Source organism: Podarcis cretensis (genome assembly GCF_951804945.1).
Source record: "Podarcis cretensis genome assembly, chromosome: 13".
Classification (NCBI taxonomy): Eukaryota; Metazoa; Chordata; class Lepidosauria; order Squamata; family Lacertidae; genus Podarcis; species Podarcis cretensis.
This window is the reverse complement of record NC_137182.1, coordinates 22,235,143-22,256,028: the sequence shown is the minus strand read 5'-3', so window position 1 is coordinate 22,256,028 and position 20,886 is coordinate 22,235,143. Positions and strand designations below refer to the sequence as shown.

Sequence of the window (20,886 nt, the reverse complement as noted above, 5' to 3'; positions counted from 1 at the left end):
AATTCCCCACAGAGTGCAGCTGAAACCAGAGAAGCAGGAACGAAGAGCAGGGTCAGTGGAAAGTCAGCAATTTTGGCATCGTTATTCAGTGTTTACATTGGACACCAGAATCCTAATCCTTTCCCATAGCTAATTGACGGGAAAACAGATGCTTGATCAAACATTGCTCCCCGCATCCCCACTGTCGAACGGAGATGGCAGCAATGTATGGCTGCCAAATCGACATTTATTTACTCACTTGCGGTATTTATAGGTTGCCCCATAGCAAAGTTTTTGGGGTGGCTCACAACGGGAAATAAAGTCATGTAAAACTTAATAATAATTGAGGCAGTGATAAACATACATTTATGTATGTATTGGCTATATATTTTGGAAAGTGGTTAACCTGTTTGCTATGCATTTGGACACCTTTTAAGACACCATAACCAAATCTTGCATGATGATTTCCTGAGATCAAGGAACAGGTTTGTCTTTGTTGGGATACAATTAGACACCATTTGGAATCAAGATGGCGGGCTGCACTGATTTTAACCACCGGTTTCAAAACTGCACTCATAATTTGGGTTTCTTGGAATTCCCAAGCAATGCTAGGTACACACACACACTTTTATGCATATACAGTGGTACCACAGGTTACAGACACTTCAGGTTACAAACTCCGCTAACCCAGAAATAGTACCTCGGGTTAAGAACTTTGCTTCAGGATGAGAACAGAAATTGCGTGGCAGCGTCAGTGGCAGCGGAAGGCCCCATTAGCTAAAGTGGTACCTCAGGTTAAGAACAGTTTCAGGTTAGACCTCTGGAACGAATTAAATTCTTAACCTGAGGTACCACTGTACTTGCATATTAACAGGGCTGGATTAACCATTAAGCAAAATAAGTGCATGCTTAAGGCATCAAGGGAAGGGGAGCACCACAGAAATTTTCCATTGCTGGATTTACCACGAACTATAAGGTGCAGCTGAACCAGGTTCCACAAAAAAGGCTCCTCTAATATGCGTGTGTAATAACAATTTTTTTATTTATTCACCACCCATCTGAATAAGTTGCCCCAGCAACTCTGAGCAACTCCAAACAAAATATTAAAAACACAATAAAACCTCAAACATTAAAAGCTTCCCTGCGCAGGGCTGCCTTCATATGCCTTCTAAAAGCCTGATAGTTGTTTGACACCTGACAGGAGGGTGTTCCACAGGGCGGGCGCCACTACCAAGAAGGCCCTCTGCCTGGTTCCCTGTAACCTCACTTCTTGCAGGGAGGAAATCTTCCGAACTGGCCCTTGGAGCTGGACCTCAGTGTCTGGGCTGAATGATGGGAGTGAAGACTCTCCTTCAGGTATACAGGGCCATGGCTGTTTAGGAATAATAATTTTATTATTTTGTAAGTTCAGTGCAACACCACCACAAAGAGTAAAAACGAGATTCAGTCAGGCTGAACTTTATAAAATAATTGCATATTTTATGGTTATTGTTTATATTTTGAATTAGATACAGTACATACGGGGGCACCAAAATCTTTTAAGTGCTGAGGGCTTCTAAAAGTCTTAATCCGGTCCAGCATATAAATACCTGAAAACACAAATCATAGAGAGTAAAAACAGCTTAAAACCAAAATGCATTCAAAGGTCTGGGGAAATAAAAAGAAATTAAAGTAGATGTTAGGTGATTTTTTTCCCCCAGGGGTGGGGGCATTCCACAGTTGGGATGCCCCCCCCCCCCAGATAGACCCTCTCCTCCAAGGCCTCCATTCTATTCAGCACATCTCAGTCAGTAGTGGCAGTTGGAGAAAGGCCTCCGAGGAAAATCTCAGAGTCCAAGCAGGTATATGGGAAAAGAGGTGATCCTTCAGGTATGGAGCAGTTCCCACAACTCCAGCCTCACTGACCAGCTCTTCCCTATTGGCTGAGATTGAGCCAATCCCTTCATTTCTTCCTCCATCCTGTGGAAGAGGAAGATGTCAACAAGGCGTGCCTGAAATTGCTTGGAGATTCCATGCTTAGTGGAGTTTGTTTCCAAGCAAACATCGTGGTTGTGACAGTTGCTCATTACTGAGGATTCCTGTTTCCCTGAAAACATCTGTAATTTGTTTCAGGGAAGCATCATCCACATGTCGTGAAGAAATTTTGTTTTGGTTTGCATCTTAATGGGAAATTACTCAGTACCAGAAACAATACACGAAAGCAATGGGCATCTAGCCTTCGAAAGTTATCCCTCTCTGAATTTTGTAATGCGGTTCTTCAACCAAATAAGGTGTAGCAAATATGTGTACATTAGAAGAAAGTGTGTATAGAAACGACCATTGGTTATGTTGGTTGAGGTTGACAGAAGCTGCAGTTGAGTCCTGGTGAGTCTAACTAAAATGGCTTATCAGCACCGCTGGGATCCAGATTTAAGGAAGCCTTCTCTGGTCTAGTGATACATTCCCCGGATACAGGATGCATCGGGAAGTTTTTAACATTTGACGTTTTACAGTGGTACCATGGGTTAAGTACTTAATTCGTTCCAGAGGTCCGTTCTTAACCTGAAACTGTTCTTAACCTGAGGTACCACTTTAGCTAATGGGGCCTCCTGCTGCCGAAGCGCCGCCGGAACCCGATTTCTGTTCTTATCCTGAAGCAAAGTTCTTAACCTGAAGCACTATTTCTGGGTTAGCGGAGTCTGTAACCTGAAGTGTATCTAACCCAAGGTACCACTGTATTGTGTTTTTATATTTCTCTGGAAGCTGCCCAGAGTGGCTGGGGAAACCCTGCCAGATGGGTGGGGTATAAAGATTATGATGGTGATGATGGTGATGATGAACTTACATCTCCAGTTAAAGCAAAAGACCACGCTTCATTCCCAGTGTAGGTCCTAAAATCATCTATCACCTGCTGTGCAAGGAACCTGGGCCTTGTATGGCATAGCAGTTGTGCTAGGGGGAAGACAATAGCACTAGAAAGGAAGTGTGTGTGTGTGTGTGTGTGTGTGTTAGTCTTAAGGAAGGGCAAATCTGTCCATTTCAGTTTCTCTGCTTTTCTCGTTTCCACAACAAAATAAAAAAATAAAACAAAATAAAAAAATAAAACAAAATAAAAAAAGAAGTGTGCATGCACACGAAAGCTCCTACCAAGAACTAACTTAGTTGGTCTTTAAGGTGCTACTGGAAGGAATTTTTTTATTTTGTTTTGACTATGGCAGACCAACACGGCTACCTATCTGTAACTCGTTTCCACAGTTCTCATAAACATTAATCCGGATTTTTCTGCGGCTTCATATGCACATTTTCGTATGCAATTTTTGCCTAATGCACACTTTATTGCAAAGGAATTTCCCTTAATACAGTGCACTCCCCCCCCACGCTTTACACACATTTTTGTATACATTACGTGGCTGGAGAAGCGTATTGCAAAATTCAGAGAATTTTCGAGGATGGCTATGTTTCGGTTTGTGAATTCTTTTCAAAAGAATGAATCAAATCACTCCCCCATTCCTAGTGGATGATTCACAGAACGGAGAATTCTGCCAGGCATGGATTTCCTTGCTACGGCAGGTTTGCGATGGGGAAAGTGCCATCCCTGGAAATGCCATACCTTCTGTACAGGGGCTATTTGAGGGCATGAACTTGGCAATGTTGCCATCTGGGTACTGATCCTTTGCCAGCACCCCTTCCCTGGCTCGTGTGAAACTGGATATCTTCAGTGCTGGCTCCTCAGCTAGGAAGGCCCACTGGAGCCAGAGCTAAATCGAAATAAACTATTTTAACTCGAAGTCAGCGTGTTTGTATAGCTCCTTCTGCTGGTTTAACTCCTCCATTAAATCATAATATATTGCCTCTTTAGGCATCACAGCGCACTTTATAATGCTCACTGGTGTGTGATTCATCCTATGCGATCATTGTAACAGAGTTGGGTCAATTTTATTGTTATGAGCCAATTATAACTACGCAGCAATGAACGGCGAGCGAATGTTGCCTTCAGGCACAGTTATGCAAACTCTAAACAGGCTTCCCCCACCCCACGATCCTCCCATATTGGGTTCACTTAATTTGGAGAGGAAATGAGGGTGGGGAGCAAGGACCATAATTAGGAGGGTTGGTATATTGCTATGCTTGCTTCACCCAAAGGCCCTGCAGCCAGAGTTGGCAGGTGGCTTGAATCTGGGGTTGCGACTGAGCTTGTTTTATCAATCTGCACACCCGCCCACACTGTTAATCCCTATATTCAGGGTCAGGGGTAGGGAACTTGTGGCCCTCTGGATGTGGTGGGACTCCAACTCCCATCAGCGCTGGTCAATAGTCAGGGATGGTGGGAGTCAGGGCCGGCCCACCTATGAGACAAGCTGAGGCAGTTGCCTCAGGTGGCAGATCTGGCTTCCAAGGAATGTGATGCTTGCCACCGCTGCTGCTGCTGCTGCCTCCTCTACCACCTGCCACTGCCTGCTCCTTACTCCCCTGCTGCCTTATTCCTTAATGTATAAGGGTTTATGCACATAGAGGAGAAGAAGAAGAGTTTGGATTTGATATCCTGCTTTATCACTACCCGTAGAAGTCTCAAAGCGGCTAACATTCTCCTTTCCCTTCCTCCCCCACAGCAAACACTCTGTGAAGTGAGTGGGGCTGAGAGACTTCAGAGAAGTGTGACTAGCCCAAGGTCACCCAGCAGCTGCATGTGGAGGAGCATAGATGCGAACCCGGTTCCCCAGATTACGAATCTACTGCTCTTAACCACACCACATTGGCTGGGGACCTGCATTTGGCCTCTAGGCCTATGAGTCCTAGGACTCTTCCCAGGTCACATTGGCCCTCATGGGACGCAGGTGGCACTGTGGTCTAAACCACCGAGCCTCTTGGGCTTGCCGTTCAGAAGGTCGGCGGTTCAAATCCCTGCGACGGAGTGAGCTCCCATTGCTCTGTCCCAGCTCCTGCCAACCTAGCAGTTCAAAAGCACACCAGTGCAAGTAGATGAAAAGGTACCACTGCAGGGGGAGGTAAACAGTGTTTCCGTGCGTTCTGGTTTCCGTCACAGTGTCCCATTGCACCAGAAACGGTTTAGTCATGCTGGCCACACGACCCAGAAAGCTGTCTGTGGACAAACGCCGTCTCCCTCAGCCTGAAAGCGAGATGAGCACCACACCTCATAGTCACCTTTGGCTGGACTTAACCATCCAGGGGTCCAGGGAGAGCCAGTGTGGTGTAGTGGTTAAGAGTGGTAGTCTCGTAATCTGGTGAACCGGGTTCGCTTTCCCGCTCCTCCACATGCAGCTGCTGGGTGACCTTGGGCCAGTCACCCTTCTCTGAAGTCTCTCAGCCCCACTCACCCCACAGAGTCTTTGTTGTGGGGGAGGAAGGGAAAGTAGAATGTTAGCTGCTTTGAGACTCCTTTGGGTAGTGATAAAGTGGGATATCAAATCCAAACTCTTCTTATGTTGGCTTTGATCCATACTCTCCCAATTATTTTGGCTGTTAAAATGTATCTCTGATTGCCTGGATGGAGAGATGTACATGAAGAAAACTTTGACTTCTATGTGACCGGGCTGTAGCTTTCTGTATAAAGGCAAGAGTAACACCTGTGGCCCCGCTCACCTCTGGCATGTGGTCATCAGAAGGCTGCATACTAGGGGATGCGGCCCTCGGGCTGCAGAGGTTTGCCTGCCCTGGTTGGAGAACACCTAAAAGGCCCGGGAGAATAGAATGTTTTTGCCTGGTGCCTTAAGGATAGAGGAGAAGGTGTCCGGCGAGCCTTTCTGGGAGGGGAGATGCACCCACATGAATTGAACAAAATCACAGAGGGGAGTGTCAACACGATTTGTTAAAAGTCTAACAGTCATGAGGCAAGCAAAACACAAAGAACAAGGACTGAGCTATTTCCAAAAGTAACTGTATAAAATTTCTGCAAAGCATCTGGACTTATTCAAATCAGTATTGCAGCCCTGTTTATGAAAATTAATAAAAGGCAATCGGCCTAATCCAAAATTCTGCTTTGTTTTTCTTCCTTCCTTTTATCGCACACGTTTGGTAAATTAATTTTGACATCTCAATTTCCCCCCCGTACTCGACACACCCATTCTTCAGTTGAAAGAACTGTAGGCATCCAGCATTTAAGTGTTCCAAAAACAAAGCCCCAGTTCTCAGTTGTTATCCTGGAAGTGACCTGGAAGGAACCTTGCTTCCAGCCACCAGGGAGGTCAAGAGACTTTTAAAGACTGGCAATTCAGAGGTATATGACCTCTGAACATGTAGGTTCTATTCATTTTCATGGCTAATAGCCACTGATCGACCTGTTCTCTAAAACCCTCTTGAAACCATTTGAGCAAGTAGCTACTGCTACATCCTGAGGCAGTGAGTTCCATAGGTTAATTTTAGTCAATGGAACTAGCGAAGGCCACCAACTTGGAAGGTTTTCAAAGAAGATGGGCAAATTCATGGAGGCTGAGGCTATCAGTGGCTACTAGCCAAGCCGGATATGTCCTCCAAATACCAGTTGTTGGGAAACGCAGATGGGTAGAGTGTGGTTACTCTCAGGTTCTGCTTGCAAGTGTTCCATCAGCATCTCATTGGCCAGGGTGCTAGGCTAGATGGGCCATCTGAAGTCGCTCCCCAGTCCCTTTTAACACACAAGTCAATGGGCTCTTTATTCATTGAGAAACTGTTGGGTTTTTAAAAATCTTGGTTATTAATTTTTCACAAGGAAAAAAAACTTTACAAATTTTAACATAAACCATAAATTACATTATCAGTCGACTTCCTGTCCTCCATATTTACCCTTAAATGCTGCATATTTCACCTATACTATTCAATACATTCAATTTCACCTATTTATTTTAATAATTCACATTGTTGCTCATATTTCAAGTCCTGCTCATATTTTCATCTCCCTATAATAGTTCTTTAAAAAACTCAATAAAAAAGTTTCCAGTCCTCAGTGAGTTTACCGTCGTTTTGGTGTCTAATCTTTGGTGTTAATCTTGACAGTTCTGCATACTCCATCATTTTCAAAAACCAATCTTCCTTTGTTGCGAACTCTCCTTTCTATTTTTGGACAACCAATATTCATGCTGCTGTCGTCGTGTACCTAAATAAGCTAACCAGCTCTTTTGGAACATCATTATCTATAATTCCTAAAAGAAAAGCTTCGGGTTTCTTGGGAATTATCAACTAAAACATATTTTTAATTTCATTATATATCATTTCCCAATAGCCCTTAGCTTTTTTGCAACTCCACCACATAGGGAAGAATGTTCCTTCTGTCATTTTGCACTTCCAACACATACTTGACTTAGCTTTATACATTTTGGCTAGCTTACTTTGTGTTAAATACAATCCATAAATCATCTTCATAAATTTTTATTTTAAAGTATAAAGGGAAAGGGACCCCTGACATTAGGTCCAGTCGTGGCCGACTCTGGGGTTGCGGCGCACATCTTGCTTTACTGGCCGAGGAAGCTGGTGTACAGCTTCCGGGTCATGTGGCCAGCATGACTAAGCCACTTCTGGCGAACCAGAGCAGCGCACGGAAATGCCGTTTACCCGCTGGAGCAGTACCTATTTATCTACTTGCACTTTGATGTGCTTTCGAACTGCTAGGTTGGCAGGAGCAGGGACCGAGCAATGTGAGTTCACCCCATCGCGGGGATTTGAACTGCCGACCTTCTGATTGGCAAGCCCACAGCGCCACCTGCGTCTTACTTGGTGTTAAATACAATCCATAAATCATCTTCATATACTTTTATTTTAAAGTATAGCAATCAGTAAATCTTAGATTACTCTGCCACAACTTCTCCCATGAAGACAGTTCTATACGATGTCTCACATCTCTTGCCCAATGGATGACTGTTGCTTCCTCTCGTTCTTTCCAGGTGTCACCTATTCTGACGCAGTGAGTGCCACAGAGCCCTGCAAGCCTTGCAAGGAATGCGTGGGCCTGGAAGGCATGTTAGCACCCTGCGTGGAGTCGGACAACACCGTCTGCAAATGCATCTATGGCTACTACCGGGACGAGAGGAGCGACACTTGCAGGAAGTGCCGGATCTGCGAAGTGGGCTATGGCCTCGTGTACCCCTGCGGGGAAAATCAGAACACGTGGTGTGAGAAGTGCCCCTTGGGGACATACTCTGATGAAGCGAACCACGTGGACCCCTGCTTTCCTTGCACCGTGTGTGAAGAGGACGAGATCACTGTCAAGGAGTGCACCGCCACGTCAGATGCGAGGTGCAGAGGTAAGGGTCATTGGGACAGGCTGAAAATGTGCACTGAACAGGAAGGGTAGAGCACACTAACAATGCGCAAACATTCCTTTCCAGACCTTCACTGCTGTTTGTGGAGGTAACGAAGTGGGGTGAGTGGGATGCAATGGCATTGGGGTCAGGGTCAGTGGGATGATGTCAGGCTTTGGGGAATCAGATCCCTTCCCCAGTGGCAGTAAATAAGCAGATCAAACAAAAGGAGCGTTCTTAACAGACAAGTTCTTTAATGATCACAGCGAGAGACAAGGAATGCATATCTCTAAAAGAAATGGCGTTGGTCATCCCCCATGTCCATTAATCTATGTCACTCCCACATCGGGTAATCTGAGTTTGTTGCCGTTGCGCTTCCTTTTTCTAACGCTTTCCAAGCCCTTCTAGTCTTGGGCGAAGGGGGAGGGCCAGGAATGCTGTCCAAGGACACTGAATCTGCCAGCTGTCCCTCTCTTGGCATTTCCTCTTCTAGCTGTTCCTCACCCAGTACTTCCCAGCGTTTTCCCTCCGGAATATGCCCTTCTGCAAACCACCGTTCTAAATTAATACTGTCCTCCTGTCCTTGGGAAGGTTCAGAAAAAGGGGGTAGCAGCTCCCACCATTCCTCCGCAGTCCAGCCCCTGACATCTGACCTCACTTTTCTCTGGACATTCGCTCTACATGTGGTCTGAAAACTTGGGCTTACGCATTTCCGCAGAGCTCTGAACTCCCCTTAGGTAAAGGTAAAGGGGCCCCTGACCATTAGGTCCAGTCGTGGCCGACTCTGGGGTTGCAGCGCTCATCTCGCTTTATTGGCCAAGGGAGCCGGCGTACAGCATCCGGGTCATGTGGCCAGCATGACTAAGCCGCTTCTGGCGAACCAGAGCACCGCAGGGAAACACCGTTTACCTTCCCGCAGGAGCGGTACCTATTTATCTACTTGCACTTTGACGTGCTTTTGAACTGCTAGGTTGGCAGGAGCAGGGACCGAGCAACGGGAGCTCACCCTGTTGCGGGGATTCGAACCACAACCTTCTGATCGGCAAGTCCTAGGCTCTGTGGTTTAACCCACAGCGCCACCCGCTTACAACCCAGCTACTACGTATTCAGCCTTTGAATGGATAAACAGATCAGGGGAAGAAGCAAATTGTGAAGTTGTATAACTGTTCTCTGAGGTGTATGGCCCATGCCATGCCCAGTCCAACACCCTACAGCTGGTGGGTGGCAGGAGGCTATGATTAAAGACTTTCCATCTACAGATGTTCCTTCTTCAACTTGCACGTGGAGACAGAGCAGCAGAGAACCGCCCACACTGCAATGCACTCCATTCCCCAGTGGTCTCATCTTCCCCTTCTTTCAACCACCAAAGATGAGAAAACAGAAACTCTGAGTGTGTGCCTATTTCTCTTCCTGGCACCTTCCATTCTCTTGTCCTGAACTAGGCCAGGCTAACGTACACGATACCCTCCATTTTGCTCAGAAAAAGGTGCTACAGAAACACACCTTTTATTAATTAACTTAAAAAATAACTGATAAAAGGTGTATGAGGAAGAGTGGGAACTGTAGATCTGATAAATGCAGGATTCTTGTTCTTTCCAGTACCTAGTAAAGGTAAAGGGACCCCTGACCATTAGGTCCAGTCGTGGCCGACTCTGGGGTTGCGGCGCTCATCTCGCCTTATTGGCTGAGGGAGCCGGCGTACAGCTTCCAGGTCATATGGCCAGCATGACTAAGCCGCTTCTGGTGAACCAGAGCAGTGCACGGAAACGCCGTTTACCTTCCCGCCGGAGCGGTACCTATTTATCTACTTGCACTTTTACTTGCTTTTGAATTGCTAGGTTGGCAGGAGCAGGGACCGAGCAACGGGAGCTCACCCCGTCGTGGGGATTCGAACCACCGACCTTCTGATCGGCAAGTCCTAGGCTCTGTGGTTTAACCCACAGCGCCACCCGCGTCCCTCATCCAAGATCTAGGGATCAGTGAAACATCTGGTTCAAAGAGAGCCAGAAGATGTACTTTTGTAACCCAATAAAATCTTAATAAAAACAATTAACTATAAAAGAGGCTTCCCAGCAAAGGCAGCACCAAATTTAGCACTCAGAGCCCCTGGAAACAGGACACAAATCAAGTCACGGCAAGCAGCTGTTCCTTTTCACTGTGTATATTTGAAGATGGGAAATGGTTGGGATTGAAACCGATGTGTGGACACTCCATGAACCTTTGCCAGGAATTCCCTTGACAATGGGGTGGAGTTAATGTGATCAACAAATTGGCATTCCCCTGACGATGAGTAAGCAACTGTTGTGATGTAACAGGGCTTCAGGTGTGGGGGGTGGGGAGTCAAGGCTGCAGAGCAGAAAGAACAGCTGTTCCCTCAGGCACTGCCAAATTTCGTGAAGCTAAGCAGGGATGAGTCAGGTCCAAGGCTGGATGGGAAGCCCTAAATGAGTGGGAAGAGGTGTAGGGGAAAGAGTATCGCCTGCTTATATGGGGTAGCTTGACTCAACATCTTGAGCTAATGCAAATCCAAAGGGCTGGAGTGCCAAGGTTGTCAATAATGCTATGTGGGCAAAATGTGACAGAACTCAGATGACAGTAAATATTCATTATTATTTTTTTTGGGGGGGGGACCACAGGTGGTGGTGGTTGTTTTTGCAGACCTGTGAGTGACCTGCACCATGCACAGATATTTGATATCAGTGACATCATTTGATAGATAACCTGAAATGGTACCAGTGAGCTTGACGGATCAACAGGTTTCTTTCTCCAGGCCTGCCAAAAAATCAAAGTAACCAAGAGATGTAAACAAGCCGAAATGATTTAAATGTTGAAGAGGAAAACCCGTTCGAAATGCAAATCCAAACTTCACATTTGAAATGTCCCAAATTGACAGTTCCCGTTGACTTCATTTCAGCTTTAAAAAATGGAACGTCAGCAGCTCAGATCCCTGATCTCCTGGCACGAGTGTCATTTTGGTCCTGGGAGACAGTGACTTGTCGAAGGCCGCAAAGTAATCTTTGTGGCAGGGCAGTGGTTTCAGTCCTGCACCCAGACTAAACCCTTCAGTGGTCTGGTCACTACTTCTGTCTCTCCTGTGAAATGGCTCCACAGGCCTTGCTACCCCCCCCAACCTCCCCACAGGTCTTCTTTCGTTGGAATCAGTGAGCTTAAGCAAATGGAAAAAAACAAAAACCAAAAAAATTAGAATTTTGATGATGGTCACACCTTCTTGAAGATTTCTTTACTCCCCTGCTAAGTTCTTCTCTGTTTTATTGGCAGCGATTAACCCACGGTTTACCACAGCTGCGCCAACACCGGAGTCCAACACCACGGGTGCAACCACAGCTCCTCAACACGGTACCTTTGATGTTTGTTTGTGACATTTTGTTTATTTATTCAGATTAGATTTATATACCGTCCTAGATCATAAGATCTCAGGGCAGTTCACAAAATAAAATACTGGATAAAAACAAGTAAATAAGTAAAACAAAACAGCAACTCCCCCCCCCCCCCCAATTCCCACAGACACATTTAAAAGGCTGTAGAATATGAATCAGCCAAAAGCCTGGTTGAAGAGGAATGTTTTTGCCTGGAGCTTAAAAATATATAATGAAGGCGCCAGGTGAACTTCCCTGGGGAGAGCATTCCACAAATGGGGAGCCACTACAGAAAAGGCCCTGTTCTTGTGTTGCCACCCTCCGGACCTCACATGCAGGTGGCACACAAGGAAGGACCTCAGATGATGAATGCAGAGTCCAGGATGGTTTATATGGGCAGCGGTGGTCCTTGAGGTACAGCGGTACCTCGGGTTAAGAACTTAATTCCTTCTGGAGGTCTGTTCTTAACCTGAAACTGTTCTTAACCTGAAACACCACTTTAGCTAATGGGGCCTCCCGCTGCCACGCGATTTCTGTTCTCATCCTGAAGCAAAGTTCTTAACCTGAGGTACTATTTCTGGGTTAGCAGAGCCTGTAACCTGAAGCGTCTGTAACCTGAAGCACCCGTAACCCGAGGTACCACTGTATTTATATACCACCTTTCTTCTAATGAGCCTTCCATGGTTCCCTTCTCATTTCACCATTGCAACAATCCTGTAAGGTAGGCTAGGCTGAGAGAGAGTGACTGGCCCAACATCATCCACGGAACTTCACAGCCAAATGGGGATTTGAACCTTGGTCTCCCAGGGCGTAGTCTAAGTTTCTGACCATCACACCACAATGGCTCTTTGCACCTTTCTTTTGACCTGGTTGAACCAGTTCCTCATTTACTTGGTTGGTATAACTCCAAACATGGAAGGACTCCATTGGAAATATGAACTGTGTGAAATAATTCAGGTCACTAAAGCAGAATTTTTGACACACTCTGAAAGCTACAATTCCTGAAGTTTTCTGAGGGGAGGTAGAACACCATAGAGGTCAAAGAAGCTAAAAGTCAAGACTATGAGTTCATGTTTGTATACTTTCAGTAGAATGTGCCAACAGAACCACTTATGCCAGTAGCAGCCAGCAAGAAAACTCTTTCCTTGATCCCACTTGCAATCTCCCCACTCTGTTAGCAAAGTCACTTAAATAACACAGATGGAGTCCAGAGAGAAAAGAAACCCTGACAACACTTACTAAGGAATCTGAACAAAACCGTGTATGATTTGAGGAGAAATCTGCTTATAACAGATACATTTCAGAAAGCGTGCCTGGTGTGCTTTGACTTCCAAAGCCTTCTTCAGTGGCATATAGTTAAAAGGGGGCATTGCCTTGTGCAAGGGCTCATAGAGCAAATTTATATAGTATATTATGCCATGGAAAAAGGAGTCCCTTCCAGTGACACACATTTTGAAAGCTGTGATTCTGAAATGCAGCCTCCCATTTCCCACACTAGGGACTCATTTGCTATTTTGCTTCCTTGCAGATTTTCCACCTGGGAGTCCTGAAGGCCCCTTTCAGGTCACAGATGGCCCAGATACCATGGATGTTTCTGGTAGCACCATGGCTGGTACAGCAACCACAGTCATGGGTAGCTCCCAGCCTGTGGTCCGAAGCGGCACAGCGGACAACCTCATTCCTGTGTATTGCTCCATTTTGGCAGCCGTGGTGGTGGGGCTGGTGGCGTACATTGCTTTCAAGAGGTAAGCATGCTCCCAAGGTTCAGAAATGAGAGGATTATTGTGCAGAAGAAGGACATCATCAACGTTCATTAGGGTCACTCACAAAGGCCAATCTTACTCAAACCCTAAGCCCACCCCATTCTTACAAGCTGCTCCCATCATTGCCACTTCATCCTTCCTTTGTGAAATTTACTTTGGGTCAAGGGAAGGGTCAACGCAAATTTGTTTGCTCTCTGGTCTTGGTAGAGCTGTTTGAAACTGGGATGCAATTGCAACCCAATAAGATGAGGCTCTGTGTTAGATTCCCATTTTCCCAGCCAGAAATGTGTACAGAGTAGGGATGGTCAAATCTGTCAATTTCAATCCATTCCATTTCTCATTTTTCCCCAGTGTTAAATTCAGTTCTCCACTTTACCGTAGAAATTTGCAGATTTTAGTGAAAATAATCCCGTGAAAATTCACCAGCATTTCTGTACGAACCCCCCCCCCCCCAATGTACACATTTTAAATGAGTTTTTGACTAACACAATGCATTTTTGTATTTTATTCTTGGAATGTATGCATTTATATGTGCAGTTTACACTAGCACGTGCATTTTTGTACATGTTTCTTGGCTGGAGAACTGCGCTGTGAAATTCAGAAAAGGGCGGATTTTGACAGATAGCTGTGTTTCAGTTTGCAGATTGTTTCAGAAAGTGTGAATTAGGTAAGTTTGCCTTTAAATGCGAACTGGATCACACTTCTCCCCCATCCCTAGTGCAGAGAGTGTCACTTTCCCACTGGGCACCATCAGTCCCACTCCTCTCCTCTGCAGGCAAAGGTGCTCCATCACATACTAAGTCACCTCTGGATTTTCCATGCCCCAAAGTAGGTTTTGTGGTGGGGATGGGGGTAACTTAGGGCAGGGAGGAGGTGGAGGCAGCAGCAGCAGAGGCAAGGCATTTTGATGAGCATCTGCTTGGAGTTTTCGCAATGCCTTGATCCCTTTGGGGGCAAGCAAGGTGGTCTTTGAGCATCCTTGATGCTCATCAGCAGAATACACACCCATTTTCTCCTTCCTCTTCAAGCTGCTTGTGTGGGTTGGTGTAGGTTTTGGCACCCTCCTCCATTTGCCCCATATGGCAGGGAAACAGTCTCTGAACCTGCCAACATACCATTATTGTCAAGCCTATGTCTTTTCCAGACAGCTGCTATTGCCTAGATCTGGGAGTCTTCTTCTGTGTTGTTGGGTTCCCAGAAACCAGCTCTTGAAGGCTGGTTCATGATTCCTCATCGGAATGTGCAAGGAGGTGCCTCCAGACATGGAAATTTTGGCAATCGTTGCCAATCTGCTTTATGTCGCAGGTGGAATAGCAGCGCTTGCTGTAGGCTGTTGCCTGTAGGGATTGGTTGGGCGGCAGGAAGGGAGGCCAACAGTAGGGGGAGCCAGAGGAAGTAACTGGCAGACTTTTGCTGAGTTCTACGCTAAGACTAAGGAGGAAGAGTCAGAGATCCAGTACCATCCACATCTGGGGAAGGGCTGTAGCTCAATGGCAGAGGATCTACTTTGCCTGTAAAAGGTCTCAGGTATCTCCAGGTAGGATTGGGAGTGCTCCCCATTTGAAAATCCCGAAAAGCCGCTGCCAGTCAGTGTAGACAATGCTGAAGTTGATAGCCTCAACACCTTATGCTCCTGTATTTCTATCCCCTTTACTCTAGTTGTAAGTAAGGAGACAGGCAGTTGGGAGCTGGATGAGGGCAGGCTGAGGCGGGTGGGGCTGTGCCCCACTTGCCCTAATGGGATGGTCTCCACTGGCAACTCTGCTTCTGGAATCCAAATAACAATTTACGGTTTGGCTGGCAATCCCCCCTTTCCTCAGCTCTAAATGTTGGGTGTGTTGGTGGGAAGGGGGATGATTTTCATTTGAACCATGGTGTGGAGGGAAACTGTTAATTATTAACTCTACCCTCATTATACTCTTTATCATGATTATTCCCCCAAACATACTGCAATTTGGGGAATTGGGGATGAATTGATACAAAGGCAATGACATACCCGCCAACATTTCTCTGGTGAAAACAGAGACGTCCTATTCAACAACAACAACTTTATTATTTATACCCTGCCCATCTGACTGGGTTGCCCCAGCCACTCTGGGCAACTTCCAACATATACAAAAACATAATTAAGCATTAAACATTAAACAACTTCCCTGGACAGGGCTGTCTTCAGAGGTGTTCTAGAGGTTATATAGTAACTTATCTCCTTGGCTTGGGGGTCGCATAACTCCATAGCTTCCAACATTTCTCTGATAAAATAAGGACATCCTACCATACCCTCCACCTTTCTCTGATGAAAATAAAGATATCCTAAGGAAAAGTGGGACATTCTAGGATCAAATCAGAAACCAGGATGGCTTCTGTAAATCCGGGACTGTCCCTGAAAAATGGGTACACTTGGAGGGTCTGCAATGAGATTTGAAAAGGCAAGGGTTAAAGCAATAGAGTTGAATGGTAGACAGGAGAGACCGACCATAGAGAAGGAAATGTCTTGAGTAATCTATACAGGCCATAAGCAGCCAATCTATGCACTGAACAGCTGCACAACGTATCACCTACATCTGGGGATACTACACAGCTGTTCCATTGTGTGTGTTAAAAAAAAACAAAAACAAAAGCTTGGCTTTTTTATGCTCCGAGGGTTGGGGAGGGGAAGAAATGCTGAACAGGGAAACATTGGAGCAGGATGTTTTGTTGAAAATGCTGTTGAAATGCCTTGTTAAAAAGTGAGTAAACAAGGCTTGGCTATTCCGTAGTAAGTGCATAGTTAAGATAACGGAATTCGCTACTGCAAGATGTAGGGAATGCAGCCGAGTCGGACAGTTTCAGAAGGGAGTTAGCTACACGCCTGGGGGATAATGCCAGCCATGACGGCTTTATTATGTCCAGTATCAGAGGAGGTATGCCTCTTAATGCCGGTTGTTTGGGATTATGTGTGGGAAAGAACTGTGGCACTCAGGTCTTGCTTCGCTGGTTTCCCACAGGCAACTGTTGGGCTGCTGTGAGAACAGGATGTTGGACTAGATTGGCTTATGCGCGCTGCTCTGAGATGCACACAGGGGTCAGGAACGTAACCTCTGCGCAAACCGCCCGTTGCCTGTGTATATAGTATCCACCAGCGTATTTATGGGCTTCACTTCCATTTGCTTGCTGTTTCAGGAACTGCACGTTAGGTAGAGTCAGGTTTAAACACACACTTTCTCCCCCCATCCTTTAAGCCCACCAAAATCTAGAGCTGGCTAGTGATGAGCTACATCAGCACTAAAGTTCAGATTTGTAGGCAGCCCTGGAATAATGATAATAATAATTTATTATTTATACCCTGCCCATCTGGCTGGGTTTCACCAGCCACTCTGGGCGGCTCCCAACAGAATATTAAAAACATGATCAAACATCAAATATTAAGAACTTCCCTAAACAGGGCTGCCTTCAGATGTCTTTGGAAAGTCAGATAGTTGTTTATTTCCTTGAAAACTGATGGGAGGGCATTCCACAGGGTGGGCACCACTACTGAGAAGGCCCTCTGCTTGGTTCCCTGTAACCTCACTTCTCCCTAGGAGGGAACCACCAGAAGGCCCTCGGAGTTCGACCTCAGTGTCTGGGCTGAGTGATGAGGGTGGAGATGCTCCTTCAGGTATACTGGGCCAAGGCTGTTTAGGGCTTTAAAGGTCAGCACCAACACTTTGAATTGTGCTCGGAAACGTACAGGGAGCCAATGTAGGTCTTTCAGGACCACTGTTATATGGTCTTGGTGGCCATTCCCAGTCACCAGTGTAGCTGCCGAATGGCTGGGGTGGGGTTGCAACCAGCCTGCTGGGCTACTTGATGGTTGAACCCCATCCTTAGAAGGTTCACCCCGAGCAGGTGTAGGAGACCTTTGGCCCTGCAGATGTTGCTGAGCTCTAACCTCCCAGCATGCATGGCCAATGACCAGCGATGGTGGGAGTTGTGGTTCAGTGACAAGTGGAGGGCCAAAGGTGTGTGTCCCCACCCGATCCAGAGGGCGGCTTCATGGTCTTCTGGTTCAGCACGGGAAGTGTCCTAGGGAGATAAATGCAGGCTCTGTTCCTTCCATATGAGCCTTTGTGGACTTCCATGAAAACTTTGGTTGCCGAGAATCAAGGAGCCAGTGCAGACGAATGCAACCTCATGCCTGGACTGGAGAAACAGTCCCTGCCGCGAGGTTTGCCTGAGCAAGCCCCGAGAAGATTGGGCTCACCACACCCAAAGCATTGTGATCCGCAGGGAGCAATCTACTGTGTTGGCAACGGCGCCAAGTTTGTGGTGTACCTTGATCTGGGAAAGGAGGCGTGAGCATCTGAGGCTCAGCTGTTCCCTGCTTCTTCACCTCTAGGTGGAACAGCTGCAAGCAGAACAAGCAAGGCGCCAACAACCGCCCTGTCAACCAGACGCCTTCGCCGGAAGGGGAGAAGCTCCACAGCGATAGCGGCATCTCGGTCGACAGCCAAAGCCTCCACGACCAACAGCCGCAAACACAGACGGCGTCCATGCAAGGCAAGGGGGATGGCCCACTGGGTGAACAGGGAGGAAGGCCTAGGGGACACCAGTCAGCTTCAGCGACAAGGGGGCAGCAGCTGCCAAGCGTGTTCAGGCTGTCACCTGCAAATCTCAGAACTGTAATAATAATAATAATAATAAATTTTATTTATATCCCGCCCTCCCCAGCCGAAGCCGGGCTCAGGGCGGCTAACAACATTAAAACAGTGTGACATTATAAAACATTATAAAAATGAATTAAAATCAAAATTGATGGCAACCATAAACTAAAGCTTTGTAAAGATTGCCAGAGGAGGGGGTCAGGCTGCGCCCTGACCAAATGCCAGGTGGAACAGCTCTGTCTTGCAGGCCCTGCGGAAAGATGTCAAGTCCTGCAGGGCCCTTGTCTCTTGTGACAGAGCGTTCCACCAGGTTGGAGCCGCAGCCGAAAAAGCCCTGGCTCTAGTTGAGGCCAGCCTAACCTCTCTGAGGCCTGGGACCCTCAAGGTGTTTTTATTTGAAGATCGTAAGTTCCTCTGTGGGGCATACCAGGAGAGGCGGTCCCGTAGGTACGAGGGCCCTAGGCCGTATAGGGCTTTGAAGGTTAAAACCAGCACCTTAAACCTGATCCTGTACTCCACCGGGAGCCAGTGCAGCTGGTATAGCACCGGATGAATGTGATCTCTAAGCGAGGACCCCGTAAGGAGTCTCGCTGCGGCATTCTGCACCCGCTGGAGTTTCTGGGTCAGTCTCAAGGGCAGCCCCACGTAGAGCGAGTTACAATAATCCAGTCTGGAGGTGACCGTCGCGTGGATCACAGTGGCTAGGTCAGGGCGAGAGAGGTAAGGAGCCAACTGTAGAATTGCAAGGGACCACGAAGATCATCCAGTCCAACCCCCTGCAATGCGGAAACCTTTCGCCCAACGTGGGGCTCAAACTCACAACCCTGAGATTAAGAGCTTCATGCTCTTCCGACTTCTGAATTGTAGGAGCCAACTCCTAGGGGCCGAGTTCCCTTTGGCCCCCCAATAAGATATTTAAGGGGGCATTGCCATTCAAATGGGGTCTGTGCACCAGGTTTGGTGATCAATTACCTGCCCCCCCCATATTTTATTCAACTTGGCACCCTTGGACTGAGCTTCTCTAGTTGCAACTGGCAGAAGTTGGTGAACCAAGCAAAACACAATAGGAGAAAAAGCAAGGGGAGAAGGTCAGTCCTCTTTTTCCATCTCCCCACAGACTCCATAGTGGCCCATTCAAATGATGGGGAATTCCATATTGATTTCCAAACTGAAAAGGAGCATTGTAGGACAGGGCTGTTTGAGCAATCAGACTTCCGATGCAGAAAGCAAAATGCATAACAAATACAGTGGTACCTTGGAACTCGAATGGCTTGGCTCCCAAACAAATCGACTCCCGAACTCCGTGAATCCGGAAGGAAGTGTTCCGATTTGCAAACGTTTTTTTGGAAGCTGAATGTCTGACACAGCTTTCGTGGCTTCTACGGCTTCCGCTTGAGTGAAGGAAGCTCCTGCAGCCAATCAGAAGCCGGGCCTTGGTTTTTGAACGGTTCTGGGAGTCGAACGGAATCCCGGAACAGATAAGTTCGAGAACCAAGGTACCACTGTATTCCCCAAGCAAATATGCATCTATTCATCTATCCATCCATCCATCCATCTCTCTGTGTGTGTATTGCACAGAGCCCCAAAATATTCAATGTAGGGTTGTTTTTAAAAACCAAGGTATTTTGGGTTACAGAACTGAAATGATAGGCCCCCTAAATCTATTCCCCCACCCCCCAATGTTCTTTATTTAGAACTGGTGGTTTTAAATGCCTTTTTCGTTTGCAAAGCGTTAAATTGCAGGGGTTGGACCAGAAGACCCTCTGGGTCCCTTCTGACTCACCAATTCTATGAAAACAAATAAGCAAAAGGATGTATCTTTCTCACTTCTTCCTTTGGAAATTGAGATCACCTTTCACTCCAGATCGATGGAGTAATTCAGGGATGGACAGCAGGACCTGTCTACCATTAGGCAAATATGTATCATCACTGGAATGATGCTGGCGGGAGGTAGAGACTTTTATTCAAATATCAAGAAGAGTTGAAACAAAACCGTACAATGATTTCTTTACCAAATTCGTTAGGTCCACTAGAATTTTTTTTTTTTTTTTGCTTAAAAAAATAGTATGGAACAGAACTAATCCTGTATACTTGCCTCTCGCACGGCCACTTCGTTATAAATAGATTGTGTTGCATACAAATTAATACAATAATTCAATACAATCCATGTATGGTGCTGGACACATTGCAGCTTAGTGTTCTTTAGTATATGAGTAAATCTGATTATGATTATTGTTGAAAATTAGTGAGCGTAGCAGAGTTATTTTAAAAATAGATGCTTGCCTCCATCCATCCCTCCATCCACCATCTTTCTATCTATATTTGGAAGAGAAATATCCCCCCCCCCGGGTTAAGACTGAGTTTCACTTTGACTGGGGCACTTGTATTCGACATACGTTGCCTTCCATTGTACCGTAATTCTCCCACCATTAAGTATGGCCCACTCTCCATTCTACTCCTTACTCCCACATTTCATACCCCAACAGACTCTTTTCTGGTGCCACCACCTCTCTGTTGAGAGCCAGTGTGGTATAGTGGTTAAGAGCAGTAGTCTCGTAATCTGGGGAACCGGGTTCGCGTCTCCGCTCCTCCACATGCAGCTGCTGGGTGACCTTGGGCCAGTCACCCTTCTTTGAAGTCTCTCAGCCCCACTCACCTTACAGGGTGTTTGTTGTGGGGGAGGAAGGGAAAGGAGATTGTTAGCCGCTTTGAGACTCCTCGGGGTAGTGATAAAGCGGGATATCAAATCCAAACTCTTCTTCTTCTTCTCTGTTGGAATTTTGTTTGCTCAAATGGGAGGCTGTCAAAGCAGTTTGCTAAACTGGTCTCTGAAACAGCCCCCTCTCAAAGTTTACAGATGGGGGGGACCGCACTTCAGAGAGCAGCTTGGCTTAGGGCCTTCCTACATCATTACTGCTGCTGTGGCCAGAGAAACAGA

General features: G+C 46.6%; 1 protein-coding gene and 1 long non-coding RNA gene across 2 annotated transcripts in view; both read left to right on the top strand.

The window, feature by feature from the left end:
• LOC307201141 overlaps nucleotides 1-20,886 on the top strand; it is a 394,453-nt gene that overhangs the window by 99,893 nt on the left and 273,674 nt on the right. The window lies entirely within an intron of this gene.
• NGFR (nerve growth factor receptor) overlaps nucleotides 1-20,886 on the top strand; it is a 63,055-nt gene that overhangs the window by 35,469 nt on the left and 6,700 nt on the right. Inside the window, exons 3-6 of the mRNA XM_079949821.1 lie at nucleotides 7,833-8,192; nucleotides 11,469-11,546; nucleotides 13,095-13,311; nucleotides 17,684-17,844. Coding sequence (XP_079805947.1) covers nucleotides 7,833-8,192; nucleotides 11,469-11,546; nucleotides 13,095-13,311; nucleotides 17,684-17,844 — 816 coding nt within the window. The remainder of the gene's footprint in view (nucleotides 1-7,832; nucleotides 8,193-11,468; nucleotides 11,547-13,094; nucleotides 13,312-17,683; nucleotides 17,845-20,886) is intronic.